The following is an 18,557-nucleotide window of genomic DNA, read 5'->3' as shown; positions in this document are numbered from 1 at the left end:
AAATGATATTGAGCATATTTTCCATCTCTTCTTGAGAAACAAGCAGATTATTTCTTTGCAAAATTGTACTCAATTTCATATATGGCAATTTCGCCTAATAAAGAATGAAAAAAAATGTAAATAAAAAATATAAAAGAAAATAACAATATAATTTATTCCATTTTTTTGTTTCTTTTTATACAACCAAAGCCTCTCCATGCCAATACTTAATTGGGCTCCTTTTGTTACCATGAATTTTTAAAAACAAATATTTAGTTGGATGTATTTCATTTGAAAAAAATGCTTGTCATTTAAACACGATCAAACATAAATAAAAAAAGACTTTTAGATTCCTAAGATCAAAATGTCATTTTTTTATTACTCCTTCATTTTTCTAGTAAAGTATCTAAAAACAAAAACTGTGGATTTTTATACAATCCATTTTTTGTTATGGATTAAGTAGTTTTTTCGAGATGTAGATGTATCTGTCTAAACAAAACATGTGATCAATCCATGAATCATTTTGATTCCATTAAGAATGAGGATTCAGAATATCACACATTGATTAATCAAAGAGAGATTCAACAACTAAAAGAAAGATTAATTCTTTGTTAGGATTTTTTCTTTCTTCAAACGGAATGAATAGAGATAGAATCAGAGCGATTCCATAAATTCCTTTCTAGATTTTCCTCAATATGCTGACTATTCATGGAACGTGAGAAGTAGATGCATAATCATTTGCTTCCGGAGGAAATCGAATTTAACTTTTATTTGCGATAAAGTTAGTCATGAAGTCATGATCAAAAAAAATCAAATGCTTATTTATTGATTATCTATAAATGATATCATTATGAGGATTTCCATAAGGACATCTTATTAATGTAATCCCATTTGTATTTGGAAAACAATATTATGCTGAATCACTTCAACAATCAAATTTTTGTAATTTAGGTTTTATGATTGATCTATTTATTTGCAAATTATTAGCATTAATATCATTTAAATTTCAAAAACAATGTTTTATGAACATCTTATAATTAGGGATGGCAATGGGGTGGAACGGATACAGGTAATGCTTTTACGTACCCATACCCACACTATTTATGGGTATCTGCATATATAACGGATATTTGTGGGTACCCCATGAATTTTTAAGTTTTAATATATATTTATATATTTTATAATAATTAATGCATATAAAATATTTGTCACATAAATAATAAATTTATATACATTATCATATATTTCAATCACTAAAAGTCATTATAACATAATACAAAAATAAATAATATATAATTATAAAATAATAATAATGTAATATATATAAATATTTAATTACAAAATAAATTTATAAATATGTGAATACCCGCGGGACGGGTATCATGATACATGCTCCCACCCATAAGCTATTTTTACGAGTATCAATTAAGAATATTTTAGCAGGTATCTATGAGGCAGATATTTTTGTCATCTCTACTTATAATTCTTACTTTGAATGTAATGGCATGTGTCACATGTGTTATTCAACATTTTTTAATTCCAATACAATTTTTATTTATCTTTAATATTGTCAATTTAATTTTGGGAGGAATTTTCTTTTAGACAACATTTCGGAAACAAATAAATTGTTTCACATTTTTTACTATCTTTTTAGTTAAGATGGATTAATATGTTTTAGGAGTAAGATTGAGTTTTAACCATTTCCTATAATTGGGGTCCAATTTTACTTGACCACAATACCAAATCCCTATTAGTATGATAAGGGGTGAAACATCTAAAGGACAAGTGGGAGTAACTGACCTATGAATTTTTAATTATTTTTATTAAAATAATGTTTTCTACATTTTTACTTGTAGCAATATATTTGGTGTCGCATATAATATGTTGTTTCATATGTCACATGTTGTGTTTGAATATTTAATTATTAAATTCTTATATTATAAAAGTAACACATATATTGATATACTTTTTGGAATAGCAGATATACTTCACTTACATACATGCAAATGACATCTTTATGGAGATACACATTTGTAGATTAAAAATAAATATAGTGCAATTTGTGTTCTCATTCTAAAAATTATACATAATTGATAAAATTTTCTTCTTACACATATAGTTATTGATGTTACTTATAATAATATGACTTTGTTTAATTTCAAAATTATTATACACTTCATGAAAGAAATTATGTACTGATAATATGGATGCTTATAATTCATTTAATATTTATAAGATATGTATTTTTGTAAAAAATCTATTCTATGGATTTCAATGAGCAACAAAAAATTAGTTTGAGATGTCGTCAATTTCAAAATTTGTTGTTCGTGTTGTTAGTCATTCAAGTTTAAAAAATTCTCAACTATATATCGTTAGTCATATATTATTTCATCTTATTTTAGCTATTATGATTTAGTTACTACATAAATATCATTTTCATCAACAAAAATAAACAAACAAAATTATGTAGTAAAATATAAGATAAATTTCTTATAAATTAGATAGTAATTTATATTGAAAATGAAATTATTGAAAGTTTTATCATATATAATTTTTTATATTTATCGAACTCAATTAATTTTGTTTATAAAATTATGGTTAAATATTGTTGTCCCCTCTAAAATTTAGATCAAGATCCATCACAAGGTAAGATTAACATAGGTTTTGATGCATAAAATATCATAATTTCCTAAATACTTAAATGGAATAACTTATGAACATTGCGGTGATTATTTTCATTAGCCGATACAAAATCATCTCACTCTTACCGGATCATTCCCAAGCCTTTCGATTTAGTATACATCCCAGGGGTACTACGAGTTTTGTGGGTGGGTGAAGAGTCACAAACAAAACGTCTCAACACAAGCACATGCATCATCACCACCACCGTCGTCCGACCGGTCCAGACTTGGGCCCAACATTCCTTTTAAATAAAATTATTTCTTTTTTATTTCATTTTTTTCATTGGGCTTGGACGTGTGACTAACCAAGTCGCCACTGTGTGGCACGCGTGTGACTGAGTCAACACACAATTGAAGAGTGAGGAGAGTGGGGGAGAGTAACTCGGCCAAGGGATAAAAATCCAGTCACTGAGAGGCAGACCCAGGTGGGACTTTTTCCTGACCATAGGATTGTATGGTCATTTGAGACTTACCCTCCATCTGAGTCGTTAGATGAAGGTGTCGTTGGAGGCCTCCAACTATAAATAGATGTCTCATCCCTTCATTATTACTCGTCCCAAGTTTTGTACGTTTCTACTCAACTTTTTCTTTCTCCCTAATAATCTCGGTCGATGCAATTCTCGTAAACTTCTCTCCTTTTCTTTCCGTGACACTAAGGATTGACACAAACAACTAAATTGTGGGAATTTCGTGAACTAACATTGGTAGAGGAACACATCTTTTGTCTCATAATTTGTATCACTTCATGTGCCATAAGCTATAATTGGTTAGAAAACTACTTAATAATTAAATTTTAACTTAAATATATTTTTCAACCAATCACAATCTCGTGGCACATAGAGTGACACTCATTGTGCACCCTACTGGTAGTCAGACTTTGGGAAAAGAATTGACACGAGTAGCCATAATGTGAGTATTTCGAGAATTGACATTAGTAGCCAAATTATGAGTGTATTCGAGATTGATTCTTATAGTACAATAAGCAATCGAATATCATAGAACTAAACTGTTTTATCCTGGAGACGGCGTGATTGATTGTCTGTTTGCACATTTTAGATACTATCACGAAATGTCTTAAAGAAATCGACATAATCATAACTCAGTCAATAAATATTATTTCATACAATTCAGAATTATTACAAGCTACACAAAGAAGAATTACTTTGGGCACCAATACATCCTAATGCTAGATTAGCAAACATTAACATAGACTCAATGGTGTAAGAATTTTTTGCCATTTCTGGATCTATCACCTTCTGTAGCTTCCTTCGCTCATTCAGTAGGTGTCTCACCTATATGTCATAAATTGCAACAAATTAAATTGCTTCATTTGTAACAGTCTTTGGCAAAGAATATAATTCATATAACACATTTTTATTAGAGAATAACTTGTTTGAATATATGAGACAATCAATAAATGATTAATTACACATTAAAAGTTCAATTCTAATTAAAATTTATTGTTAAATAATAACACTAACAAACATAAATATATATGTCTTCAAATATGATGTATTATTTCGGTACACATCTTTCTTTTTATTGACATAAGACAATATATAAAATAGGATTTGAGACAACAAATCTGATCTTTTTGGTCAATCAAGTTTAATATCAGTTAACTAAGTCATAGATTGCTCAAACGTTATCAAAGTCATTGAATCTAAATTCTTCAAAAGATTCAATATCTCTTTTTTCTCCACAAATCAGCTTAAAATATTTAGACTGATTCAATAAGATATAATGCACTAAATAAAATATTAGTTAGTGTTACGTGATAAAGTCTAAATTATATATACATGAATAGACATGAACAAACGTTAATAAAAGGTGACATGAGATTATATTCTAATGTTAATCATACATATAAATTTAAATGGTTGAGGTTTTAACGTCTGACTCTTGCAAAAGCCACTTCTCTAGTTGTATAGATTATTATATACTACTATATAAAAGAAAAATAATCCCAAAGGGTGTTTGAAATATATTTTGCACTGTGAAAAAAGTTAAACAGAGTATAACCGGTTACTTGTATTTTAATGACAAAATACACAAACACACAAACATGTAGCACAAGGTTTTGATCATGTGGACAGTGGTTTAAACGAGAGCATATCTTCTGTCTCATATTTTGTATCATTTAATGTGTCATGAGTTATGATTGGTTGAAAAAATTATATTTAAGTTAAAATTTTATTATCAAGTATTTTTCTGACTAATTATATTTCATAATGACACAATATTGTAGGACAGAAGATGTGGTTTTGGTTTAAATCTAGAGCTCTACATTCTCTTAAAAGCTTGAGAAGAACAACACCAAAAGCATAAACATCACTATGCAGAGTCAGCTCTCCTGTCTGTTTATAGTAAGAAATAAATTAATTATTATGTGAGCCTTAGACTACTTTTGTGTAGTATTATTACTATTTTGGATATATAAGAAATAAGAAATGTAAGTTAAAATATTGCAAGATAGAATCTAGTGATGTATTAACTTTTTGAGTGATAGAACGGGTTATATTAAAAAATCACATAGTAGTTAAGTGATGTATTAACTTTGGTTGTGAATGTTTAATAGTGTCTAAGTATAGCAAGAGCTAATTCAAAAGGAAAATAAATGTATATCAAGAACTAATGTCAAAAAGAAATAAATTGATAGGTATATTGAATGTAAGTTTAGTTTAAAATTAAGGAGTATTTCTTTTTCGAAAGAAAAATACTCACATGACCTTAAGGAGAAACTTTATTACACAAATATGTCAAAATGTGTAGTAATATCTTATGTTGGACAACAAAAATGTAATATGTTTTTGGACAAAGTTTGCAGCTTGACTTTTTTGAGGAAGCTTAGGTCTCACTTTTTTACGATTATGCAATGTAAATCCTCCAAAGCTTGACCATTAGCCATGTGAGAAATCTTGATTTACGAGAAGATGTTACTAGTTGAACAAAGAAATAGTTTATGGATATATACGTAGAAATCTCTTAAGCGTGTGTTACCACACTAAACTTTAGGTCCGATTCGCCCCCACCAATTTAAGTATATTAGATACAAATGGGATAAACAGTAAATAGTTTTAAAATACTTTGGAAAACCTTGATACATTTTGCACAAACACAACAAACTTATCTTTCAATAATAGTTTACAAACTTATCCTTCCAACCCTTCTCTCATGTATTAGAGAAATGAATAATGATTTATAGAGATGAAAACTTTCATGTTGTACTAAATTCATGTCACAATGGAGAGAAATACCTTTAGAATTCTGCATTAGCTGATAGAATGGGTATATATAATAACTGTTCATATATCATCCAAGTGAGTGCTAATAGCTTAGTGGCAATCACATTGTTTGCCAAGTAATGGATCCTTGGTTAGAAAGTTTAGTTATCCTATTACTAGTCTTGAATTTTAAATATGAACAGAAATATTCACAACCATTTACTAATAATTCAGTAAATTTACATTGGAACTAAATTTCTTTTCTATGGATTGAGGGTTTCAGCCTTACACACCTAAAAGAGTACTGAAACTGAAATTTCAGTTTTAAGCCTATTCTGCTGGCTCAGTTGGATTCTGCTGGCTCAGTTGGAGTTGAGTTTTCTATCTTAAGTTGAGTTGGTTATGTATCTTAAAATGTATCAAACTAATGGCTTTAGAGCAATAATGCATTTTTATATAGGTTCTTAAAACTCTTGCATCATATGCACTGAACATAATTGCAAAATAATTGATTCTTATAGCGTAGATGCGTACCGATGTATACTCAGGATCGAAATAGCCAAAGGTACTGATGTGTACCGATGTATACTGAACATAATTTCTTGTCCTTCTGGCATTAATTTGGCTAGTCCAAAATCAGATATCTACAAAAATGTCATTAAATTTATCTCATTACATGATTACATAACACATATCATTGTGGGAGTTTATGTATACCTTTGCTTCAAAATTGGTGTCTAAAAGAACATTGGTTGATTTGAAATCTCTATGAACAATAGGAATCCCAACACTTGAACTTGAATGGAGATAAGCAAGACCCTTTGCAGCTCCTAAAATATTATGCATTGATTAATAGAAGCTTGATGTAGGAAATCTTGAGTGTAGATTTTTGGTACATGACAAACAATTTAAATGATCTTGCAGGTTCCCATTATGCATATATTCATATACTAGAAATCTATGCTTTCAATCAGCACAGTATAGCACCACCAACATCAACATGGCCTAGACAACTATCGCACCAACATTCCTTCTGACCGAGCCAAGACACATGCATCTGACCGAGACAACCTAACAACATCAGGCATACTTGACCGAGGCAGCAATGCATCAACCAAACAGCGCCATGCTCCAGCTGACTGAGTCAGTCATACATCCCTCGACCACACCAATGGACCTCGTGACCGAGATGGACAAGCCTCAACAGATCAACCCATCAAGGCCCTTGGCCGAGTCATCCATCCCACACAGCCTCCACCTATGGTACATCAGTTTGTTACTTCAATTGCTGCAAGTCCATTTTCTTGGCTGCTACAACCTTGGGAAGGAGTAAATATTATTAGTATGTACTTATTTGTATCTAAGTCACAAATTTTAGTAATTCAGTTTCCTACGCGCTAGTGTTTATTATCTATAATAAGTATAAGAGGGATGTTTTCCTTATGGAAGCAGCGATGAGTGTTACAAAATCACGAGAATTATGATGAATCGCTTTAGGACAATTTTAAATTGCAGACCATATCACATGATGTAGCTACAATATCCCGGTTACAATAACTGCTTCAACTGTATTAGGCTGTGATTGTCGGTTGTATTAGCATCAATGGGCCTGCATCAGTCTACAAAGACTGCAACGCAATTGCGACCTAATTACAAGCGAGACATAACCCCGTTTAGGCTATTACCTTGCGTCCAAAACATATTACCTCTCGGGACGGCATAATGCCGCTATAGACTCTTCCAAATCCTCCTATTCCAACAAGATTATCATCACTAAATGATCTTGAGACTTGCTTCTTCTCCTCTTGTTCCAAGCTGAGACCAAACCAAATGGCATGATGGCTCTATAATGAATGGTTCTATGCTTTATGGAGTACTTAAGGAGCAAGTAAAGTTAGATTAGGAGAATATTCAACAGCACATACTTTAACAACCTACATTTATCTGATGCAGACATAGGAAGTAGAGAGATATGTACTTTAAGGAAAAGAGAAAGATCAAAAAAGAAAAAGTAGGGACTCCTTGCTTATCTTTGGTTAGGAAATAGTGATGGAAAAAATCATTGTTCATAGGTAAAAGACTTTTATTGGTAAGAAGATTTATAAATTTATCACTTCATTTTGTGTTTATGAAAATAATAACAAAACTTTGTTCATAGATCTTGGTCTTGGTATGCTGCAAAAGTTTATTATTATTGATCTCATAAGTAAGTAAAATTCATATACACAAGGAATGATACAATGCACAAAATTTTGCTGCAAACTCATTAAGCTAAAGATATATGCTTCACACATGTTAAAAGATTTATATGTTTAAAAGCAAGTAGAAAAGTTGTCTTTTTTGTTTGAATGGTGTAATTTGTACACCTCAAAATTCACAATCCCAGCCCAATTATTTGGTTACAATACCATGGTGGTAACTGGTAAGGAACCTCAATAATGCATCAGGAGAGAAATGTGGTGTAAGCCATGCCATAACATTTCATGCTTATTATAGCAACTTACACATGATATATTGTTGGGAAATTCAGAACCAATTTTCCTCCTCTATGTGATGCAAAATGAGCACTTGCGGAAGCAGCAAGTGTATAAAGAAAATAGAGAAGAGCAGAAGAATAACACCAAGAATTTTAACATGGAAAAACCTCTTCAATGTGAGAAGGAAACAACCACGGACCTAGTTCAGAAAATATCTCCACTATAGAAAGGGATTACAATATTTGACTCTCTTTTACAAAGATGATAACACTCAATCTCACCCAAAAAGGATGGAAATACAAACTCTCTCTAGTATCTCACTAGGAATGCAAATCTCACACTATGTGGATATAAACTCTCTCACTTTCTCTGTATGTTGTTCTTTCTCACTTGCTTGTTGTATCTCTTCTTCACAAGTCCCCTAAGTACAGTGAAGGGGAGGAAGACTCCATCATAAAGACATAGTGGATGATTAACTGTTGTCATACTTTTCAAGACACTTTCAAAAGTGCTACTCTAACTTTCTAAGTTAAACTTCATAATTCTGAAGAGTCAATGAATAATTCCAAGACTTTGGAATAGCCATCATTGAATATACTCAATGATTCATCTATCAAGATTCATTGGTCTTGCTTCCACATCAATTACAAAGGATTCCTAACATATATGACTCAAACATAGGTAGATTTGCAGATTAATTCTTACAATAACCAACATTAAATACAACAATAAGTTTAGACAATTTAAAGCTACAAACCTTCCACTACATCATGTGTCACTTTATATGACTAACAATAAAAATTTCAATGTCTACAAAACAACCTTACTTTCATGTTGTTCTATGTCAAGGCTGTCAAAATTTCCATGGCAGCCTATACAAATAAGATTCAATAGCTTCAAGGTATTGCTTATTTGAAATGATTTTTTAGCATAAAACATTTGCTTGCTTATAAAATCAACTGTCTACTAGGAATAGCAAAAGAAATTGATTTAAGTTTTGTACATTAGGCCTTTGAACAACATTTCATCTATGAGATGTGTGTGGCTGTGGCATGTGGTATGGCATATGACCCAAGTTCATTGGTGCACCAGGAACAACAGCACCATGAATCGGGGCTTGGACGCCGTAAGCCATGTGAGGGGGAGGAAGATTCACAGGGGTGCCAAATGCAGGCACAAGGGCTCCTCCTCCTATAGGTTGTCCTACAGTTGGAGGAGCATATAGTCCTACACTTGTGGCACCACTTGGGTTTGGAGGGCCTTGTTTGGGTAATTTTCCAGTACAGTTTCCGGTTGAGCCATTTGCTTGACCTGTAATTGGTCCTTGAGCTGATGAAGCATCTCCGTTGTTCACACTGGTGATATCGTGTATGCTTGATCGTCTTCTATCTTTATTCATCGAGTTCAGACGAATGAAGTATTTTTGGGCATGGCTTGCTACTTGTGTAGGTGTTCTTGTTACCACAAAGTTCCTTGATATACTTCGCCAATCGCCTTTTCCATACTTCTCCAAACCAAGAAGAAATAACCTGTTTAACCAATTTGAAAATTGTAAAACCAAAAAAAGAAATAACTATGTAAGAGAAAGCTTAGCAACAATGATAAATTAGTAGTGATAATCTGAAAGCATGTCTCAACATTAAAGCAAAAGAGACAGAAGAATATAAAAGCCTGTTACATGATCATATTAACCATAAAATTGCAAAATCCTAAGACTAATCCAACCACTGATCTTGAGTTTGTAACTTCTAAAAGAAGATAACCTCTAGCGGCTATCGACATCATCAATGTATCTTCTATATTAGAATTCAGGATGCCGTTACGATAGAAACTTACGATTTCTTAGAGAAAATATGGAGATTAGTTCCTTACAGCAGAGGAATACTTCAGTAGTTCCTCAAGAACATAAAGAAAGCAATAAGAAAAATGAAGAGAAAGATGGACTGAAATTAGTATTTTGCTTTGACAAACTATGACAAGTAGTCATGCTCTGAGTTGAAACTTTGATGCATCTTTAACTATCTCTATGATTAATATGTTACTAAAGAGTAAAGACCAGAAAGATCTCAAAGGTACTAGCATTATTGTTATTAACTGAGAAGCTCTATGCATAGATGGACAAAAGTCTGGAATAGGTAACAGCACAACATGAGACTTCATACAAAGGTAGTTTTGTTAGAAAGCTAAAAGTTCTGGAACCAATAACCAACCAAGTCTATATCTTTTAGAACTATGTCCACCTATTCTACGGAATCGAAAATGCTGTCCATCACTGCTTACAACTTACAAGTACTTGTAACACAAATGGCAGCAGGGGATTGGTGTAGAATGGATGCATAGGAGCAGGGGATTGGTTTAGAACAGAATGTGAATATAAAGAGGATGGAGGATGGTGAGGGCATACTATCATTTCGGCGAAAGCATCCGTTCTTATCTGATAATTTTGGGCTTGTTTTCTGCATTCTAGCTTCTGTTACATGTGATTGGTGCTTGATCCTTATCATTGTCCTACTAATTCTCTTATTAATACCAGTTCCTAGAAGTAACATAAAAATCTGGCCAACATACCAACCTTGATGTAATACTATTGTCTATGGAAAACAATCAATCTCATTAGATATATAATAACTTCCATTATAATATTCTCACATCACTTCACTAGAGATCAATCTCATCATTCTATTGTTCTATAAAGAGATAGCACCTTTTCCTAAGATTAATAACAAACAAAAGAGAGAAATCTTCATCCAATGCAACTTAAATCAAATATATATAAGACTGTATCTATAGATCTCAAAGGAAATTCTGTTCTGCTTTTTTTTGCTATATTTCTTTTGAAATCCAAAACATATCACAAGGTCTTTAAGGTCTTTGATTTTACATTGTCAAGAACTTAATCCTCAGGACTAAACAAAAACACAATACAAACCTCAGCAGCAGAACATGTATAATCTAAGGTTGTAAGAGATATTATGCAGAAAGTTCAATACTAGGTAGTGCCATTGAATAATAAATAAGTGGGATAAGGTCTAAGTAAGCACCATAGCAAAATTTAAGTTGCACTGCACTAACACCAACAATAGAATTTACTGCTTATAGGAAATGTTGCAAACTCTATTCTTATAGAACAATGAATGCACAATCCTATGACTTTGACAGTTTGACTCTAATAAACCAAACACACTGTCACAGAACAAGTATTAATAAATGGAAAATAAACCATAACATGAGTTATGAGAACAGAAATGATCTATACCAAAATAACTTTATTCTTGTACTCCCTACCAATCATATACAACACAAGTATAATTGAATGACCCTCTAAACTTTTCCTCCTACAGTTTATTCATTCATGTACACATCTCAAAATTAGTGTCACAAACATAAACACAAGTATAATTGAAATCATAGTGATATAAAACAATTGTTCCAAAGTGGTACTAAAAACTAATATTGAACTATAGTAACATGGTTATGGTTAACAATCACAATTTCATGATTCATGCCAATATGGAACTAGTGGATCTCAATTAAAACTTAGATCAACATTGACATTCCCCATTAACCACCATAAAGCAATTCCATAAGCTGGTTAAGGAGTAGCAGATGCCATAGTAGAGATTAAAGGAACGAGAAACTAACAAAATTCAGATGAAATAATCTGTTAAGGTACATAAGGAACCACTGATAGAGACATAAACACAAGCATATATACTGATTTTTTAAATGTGTAAACAAAGATAAACTAACCTGTGTTCTTCCTCAGTCCAGGCAATACCCTTTCGTCGTTCTTGATCCGATTTCGAAGCCTTAAGATTAGATTCATTGTTATAATTCCAGAGTCTGTTTCCCTTGTTTTCAGCTCCTTCATCACTCACTTGGCCTATTGAGCCTCTAGGAGAAGAAGAATTATAAGATGGCAGAGGCACAAAACCAGATTCAATTTGATTAACATCATCAACCAAGAGATTGTAGTGAAGTTGAATCTCTTGTAAACTCTTTCCTGGTACATCTCCTGCAATCTTTTCCCATCGATCCGAAGCATCTTCGGGATAAGTCGCCAAAGCATTTTCAAATGCTTTATCTTCCTCTATGCTCCACTCACTGCTACTACCAACTACTTCATCCACTTTCATCTTTTGTAGTCTTTGTTAGAAACCAACTTGAGATTTTTAACAAAGAGTAAAGCTTTACAATCTTAGGCCAAACCAAACTCACTTTAATTTCAGTAAACTATATAACTAGATTTCAACATTGAATACTGAAATACCTCTAATAATATTACTAACTTTGAGAGTATGCTATTTTATGTATTGGAGTATTGGACTACACAGTCCAATCCAGAACTAGAGGCAACAAATTAAGGTAGAAAGTGGCAGGAATTGGAGAACATAGTTTATTTATCAGTGAATTCATATAAACTACACAGTCCAATCTATGAGGTATATAAAATCTCCACGTTAGTTTTGCTTCAGAATTCATAAAAACTAGGCTCTTGTGAATTGCTTACTTCCTATTGGTAAATGAAAAGGCAAGAAAGCACAGTTAGAACATGAGAAATATCTGACAACCATGAATAAATACATGCATATGAATGAGATACTAATTACTGCTATGTTTGTATTTTTACTATTTCTTGTGTTCATTATAACTTTATAACACATATTTCCGATTAAATTATATATACATATATTTTTTTTAAATGTGAGTCACTTATTCTAAGAGTAAGTTAAAAAATAAACTTCATATCTTAGTCGTCTATTCTATGAAAATTTAATGGCTTAGGTGATTTGAATTAGTCATTAAATTTGAACTATTTGATTTGCATAAAATGGATGACTAAAATATGGAGTTAATCTGAAATACCCGTATCCCTCTTTTCTTTTTAAATCTATGAAATAAAAATATTATCCTGATTTTATGTTGTTCATTAATTGATGGTCTTAAATGATTAGAGCAAAAAACTAAAGATAGTCAAAACTTTGGAATATTATGAAAGAGAAATAAGGTAAAAAGTAGAGCATAAATTGATTAGAAAAGCATTTAGGATAGAGATGCAGCCTTACCAAACACATGCTGAGTAGGATTCCTAGTAAAATAGTAAATTAGTAAAAAGGTAGTTGGAAAAATCATAAAGGAGATTGTGGGGTTTAAGGAAGAGTCAAAGTGTCATGCAGTGTGTTTCACAATTGGTCCCAAATCCCAATAAGTAACAACTGCTTTACTAAAAACAGAACATGTACTACTCAAAAAGAGCAAGAAAACCAATACAATCTGCAATACCATTACTGCTATCTAATATCTGCTAAACCATTAGTGCTATCAAATATCTCCTAACCATTAACCAGCGTTTTTGTAGCGATATAATGTCTTGTTAGATTCTTAGGACGACCAAAAGGTCAATAATTCGATTCTTAATGATATTTGTTGAGAAGCACAATCATATATTTGAAAAAAAATATTAAACCATCAAGATTAAGATTAACTTAAGGAATAAACCATAAGGAAAGCTACCTAGATGAAAAAATTGAATCTTTTTTAACCCCTTTGATTTATATGATTATTTCTCATATCCCAACAACTTGAAAAGATAGAAAATGACATCTAGTTATCTAGCATAGAAGATCGGATGAGATAAAATTAAATTGAAGTTTAAATTGTCACATGTGGGAGTATGTGAAAACAAATGAAGTTATCACCTTTTATCTTTGTTGTGAAGTACTTCAAATCTTTTTAGGGTGTAAGCTAGCTTCTGTTTCTGAGAGATTGTTGGTACATAGAAAAGAGACAAATAAAGCTGTATGAGTTTATATATGTACAGTACATAAACATGTTTCTCTCACTCAACTCTTTGTTTATTCTTACTTTTGTCTCCAGCATATCCAAATTTTATTAGTAATGAATAAAAAATACCTACCCAACATGATTAAACTAGTATTCGTGATGGATAAATTAATTATTATTCAAACCCAACTCCTTATTTATTCTCAATTTTATTCTTTTCTAAAAAGAGTTAACAAAATAGATAGTTCTAACCAAACATCTTCAACAGGTATAATTGAACCGATATCTTTAATTTTTAGTATAACCAAGATATCACATTATTATATATTATATGGGTAAAAAACTAATATCTTTCAAGATGTTTGATCCATATGTGATGCACCAAGTTCATGGCCAACAACAAGGCAAGGCTTGAATCAAGCATACATAAGGCAACGGGTTAATTGGCTCTCTAGTGTAGCTTTGCACCAACTCATTTATATATTCATGGACTAAAAAATGTTGCATATAATTTATATATTAAATAATAGGATAGATAATATTATAAAAATTATTTTGTAAATCTAATTTTTTTTTATGTACATATACACAAATATTACCTTTATATGATATCAACCTTTTAGTAGTACAATCCTTTAAAAATTAATTAACGTAAAAACTTTGATGTTATCATAAAACATGTGAGAATGATTCCTAACCAAGTCATATAATTTATCTACTGTGTTTTTCCCCAGCTAATGTCACTAATATTATAAGGTATCATGGAAGTCATGACAATGAAGTATGCTTAAGTCATCGTCATAGTCCTGAAATTAACAATGGTGAATATAATGTTACTAAATCATACATATATCATATAGATATATGTGCAACTTTTTACCTGCCTTCATGTGAGCCTAAAGTAGTTCTTACATTTTTTATGTAGATTATATCTTTAATCTAATAATATATCATGGAACTTACAACAATGAGGAAGAACCAAGTCATGTACAAACCATAAAACTATTATTCGTTAGTATTAAAAATTTATGTGTAATTACTTCAAATTATATTTCATTCCAAATTTTCAAGAAACTTTCATTCTCACCATACATAAAGCTACATCAAATTTTCCTTTACTCTAAAATCATATAATCATACAACTGTTTTGTCATCAAATATACATTTCGGTGGACTAACTTATCATACAGGTCAGGACAATGAAGCAAGGCCAACTCATGAATATAACCATGACATTCGTATTGGTTCGTATAATAACAATACATCATTTAGTATCCCATTTATGTTTTTGTTTTATATCATTTATAAAATCTTTAAAATATACAGTTTTAATTGTTACATATTTTTAAAATTATTCTTTTAGGTAATAACTTTGGTGCAAGACACTTTAATAGAACACATTACAACAAAGCAAGATCATATTCTTTTCATATTGATGTACATATTACATGTTCGTATAAAAATATTAAATAATCAATTAAAATTATTCATTCCAAACTATGAAAAATAACTTCAACGAACATCATCCATGAAAAATGTATTCATTATTTGGTGCTTATCTGGAAAATAGAGATGCTCAAATTTCATCAACACAATTCCATTTTCCCCGAGAACAAGGTACAAGTAGGAGGTACACCTTCCAATCAAGACATAACAGTGCTAGAAGCCTCCGAGATAACAGAAGAATGATTGCATCCCAATTACCCACTCCAACTTCATGCACATGGTATAATGCAAGATTGTTTCACCATGAAACACAAACTGTTTGTTGTTTATGTGGTAAAGTTCGTTGGCAACAAATTAATGGACATCAACAACTGCTTGACTTAATTGTTGACTACTTAGATGAAGGAAGTGAAAGTGCAAAGTGTCAAAGATAGCACTAGCAATGCTTTGCCTATGTTTTGATGAAGACAAAGTTCTATTAAAGCTTGAAGATGGCTCAACAGTCAACATGCCTAAAACTCATTTGGTCATATCTAGACTAGGATATAAATGGAGTCATTATTCTAAGTAGTCTAGGATGTGTGTCGTAGTAAGTGAGTATAGGTGAGGTGAACCTATGTGCAAGTCTCTCAAGCCATCATAATTGTCATATCATATCTATGAGACATATCATGTAGTTTATTGTATGTTCATGCATTAATCATACATGTTATATGTGCATATTAGGCATAACATAATTGTTAAAACATGTATAGAAGTTGTGCATAACATATGAGAAGTTTACCTTTTGAACCATGTATTTTAATATGTTAGTTAATCGATTAACGTGGTGACTTAATCGATTAAGTCAACTGCTTTTCTGTTAAATCAGTGTTTCTGTTACAACTGGTTTCTGTTACAACTGGTTTCTGTTTCAATTCTGTTGCACTGATTAATCGATTAATGGGTTGCCTTAATCGATTAACAAGTATGTTTTGTGTTATAACTGATTTCTGTTTTAACTGTTTAACTGTTTGCAACGAATCCAGCTGTAAAAACTGCCTAGTATAAATAGAGGCAACTTCCAGAAAACTGTAGCATTGCATTCCATTGTATAAGACTGATTTTAGAGAGCATATTTCGTTTTGCATTCTATTTTTGCAAGAGAGTTGTATGTGTGAGGAAGAGAGTTACCATACTTAATTGATTTTTGATTTGCATATTGTTTTTCACATTCTTATGCTCATCCTTATCTTGCTCACATGTTCATGCATTATTTGTAAAGATTGTTAGAGAGATATAATTGATTATTGTTTTTGATTAACTCACATGTTCTTGATGACTTGAGTTATTTGTGAGTGGGTTAGTCTTAAGGTTTATTACTTGTAATATTTCAAGCATTATTGTGCTTATAATACCTTGCTGTTGTAATCTATTTTTTGTGTATTTTGGATTGATCTCTTGGTGTCGTACCACCATAGAGATTGGGATTCTTCACCGAGGATTCTTCACCGAGACTAGGAGGTCTTGATTTGAGAACAAGAATCTTGGCTGGGGCTATTTCGCGAGAAAGGTTTTTTCAGGCGATAAGTAGAGTTAAACCAAGGGTTTATGTGTTCTAGATTTCAAGAAAGAAGCGTCATATGTTCTTGTAAATTGAATTGGTGTGTATGATCATACATATATTCAATATTGTGAAGAATAAAATCTCACAAGATCAAAAGGAGAGGCATGGATGTAGTTTGCAGTGGATCGCAAACGAACCAGGATAAAAATCCATCTTTTCATATTGTTCTCTCCTTAAATCTTCTTTACTTTTCTTGCTGTTTCAATTTGATTTAATAGCTGATATTTTGCATAATTGTTCACTATCATATGCTTATTAAGAGTGCTTAAAAATATGTGTTTTATCTCTGTTCAATTATTTTTAAATAACTGTGCAATCTGCCTCTCTGATCATTCTGTTCTGTGCATATGTTAATCGATTAAGACAATGTGTTAATCGATTAACTGAGTTGTTTCCAGAATTGGGTTTTGGTGCGAAAAGCGGTAATTGATAACCGCTACACCTACTCAACCCCCCCCCCCTTTTCTAGGTGTTCCTAGGCCACTGATACCTTACAAGTGGTATCAGAGCTAGTATGACGTGCTAGCTCAACCATATTCGCATTATCCTTAGGGAATATAAATGGGTTCCACCAACTCCTTTGGCGGTGATGGCATATCCATTAACCGCCCTCCCGTATTCAGTGGCGGGGATACGCCTACTGGAAAGTCTGAATGAAGATCTCCATAGAGGCTATTGATTCGGACATTTGGGAATCCGTAATCAATGGTCCTTTCGTCCCACTTCACTTAGTGGATGGCGAACCGAAAGAAAATCCCAAAAGCTTATGGACCGATGATGAGCGCAAGAAGGTCCAGTTCAACCTTCGTGCCAAAAATATAATTATCTCGACCCTATCTTACGATGAATTCTTTCGGGTGTCTCAATGTCAAAGTGCCAAGGAAATGTGGGACACTTTACAAGTGACTCACGAGGGCACTAGCGAGGTCAAGCGCGCCAGGCTAAACGTGCTGACACATGAATACGAAATATTTCGTATATTACCAAGTGAATCGATCGGTAACATGAAAAAGCGATTCACTCACATTATTAATCATCTTATTGCTCTAGATAAAATATTTACCAGAGGAGAACTCACTAATAAATTTTTACGTTGTCTTGACAGGAGATGGCAACCTAAAGTGATGGCAATCATGGAGTCCAAGGATCTAGATTCCATGCCTTTGGCAACACTGTTCGACATCATCATCTTCTGATGATTCTCCCTCATATGATTTTTTATATGATGCTTATGTTGAGATGTATGAAGAGCTTAAGAAATTAGCAAAAATTAGTGCTTATAGAAAAAGAATAATTTTGCTAAATGATCAGAAAATAATTCAACTACAAAAAGAATTAGATGAGCTAAAATTGGAAAATG

General features: G+C 31.9%; 1 protein-coding gene and 1 pseudogene across 2 annotated transcripts; both read right to left on the bottom strand.

The window, feature by feature from the left end:
- LOC109330933 lies at nt 3,797-6,886 on the bottom strand (annotated as a pseudogene).
- Nucleotides 9,107-14,200, bottom strand: LOC109330645 (transcription factor DIVARICATA-like). Of its 2 annotated transcripts, none has more exons than XM_019564898.1 (3): nt 14,061-14,200; nt 12,112-12,523; nt 9,107-9,890 (listed from the first exon to the last, which is right to left on the bottom strand). In XM_019564898.1, exons 2-3 carry the CDS (start codon nt 12,495-12,497, stop codon nt 9,386-9,388), a joined length of 891 nt encoding a protein of 296 aa, XP_019420443.1. In that variant the 5' UTR covers nt 12,498-12,523; nt 14,061-14,200; the 3' UTR covers nt 9,107-9,385. The 2 variants fall into 2 exon arrangements, with proteins under 2 accessions (XP_019420443.1, XP_019420444.1); XM_019564899.1 differs by having other exon boundaries at nt 12,112-12,507.

The sequence above is a fragment of the Lupinus angustifolius genome, chromosome LG17, assembly GCF_001865875.1.
Source record: "Lupinus angustifolius cultivar Tanjil chromosome LG17, LupAngTanjil_v1.0, whole genome shotgun sequence".
Lineage (NCBI taxonomy): Eukaryota > Viridiplantae > Streptophyta > Magnoliopsida > Fabales > Fabaceae > Lupinus > Lupinus angustifolius.
Note: the sequence above shows the minus strand (reverse complement) of the source record. Positions and strands in the feature narration are given on the sequence as shown.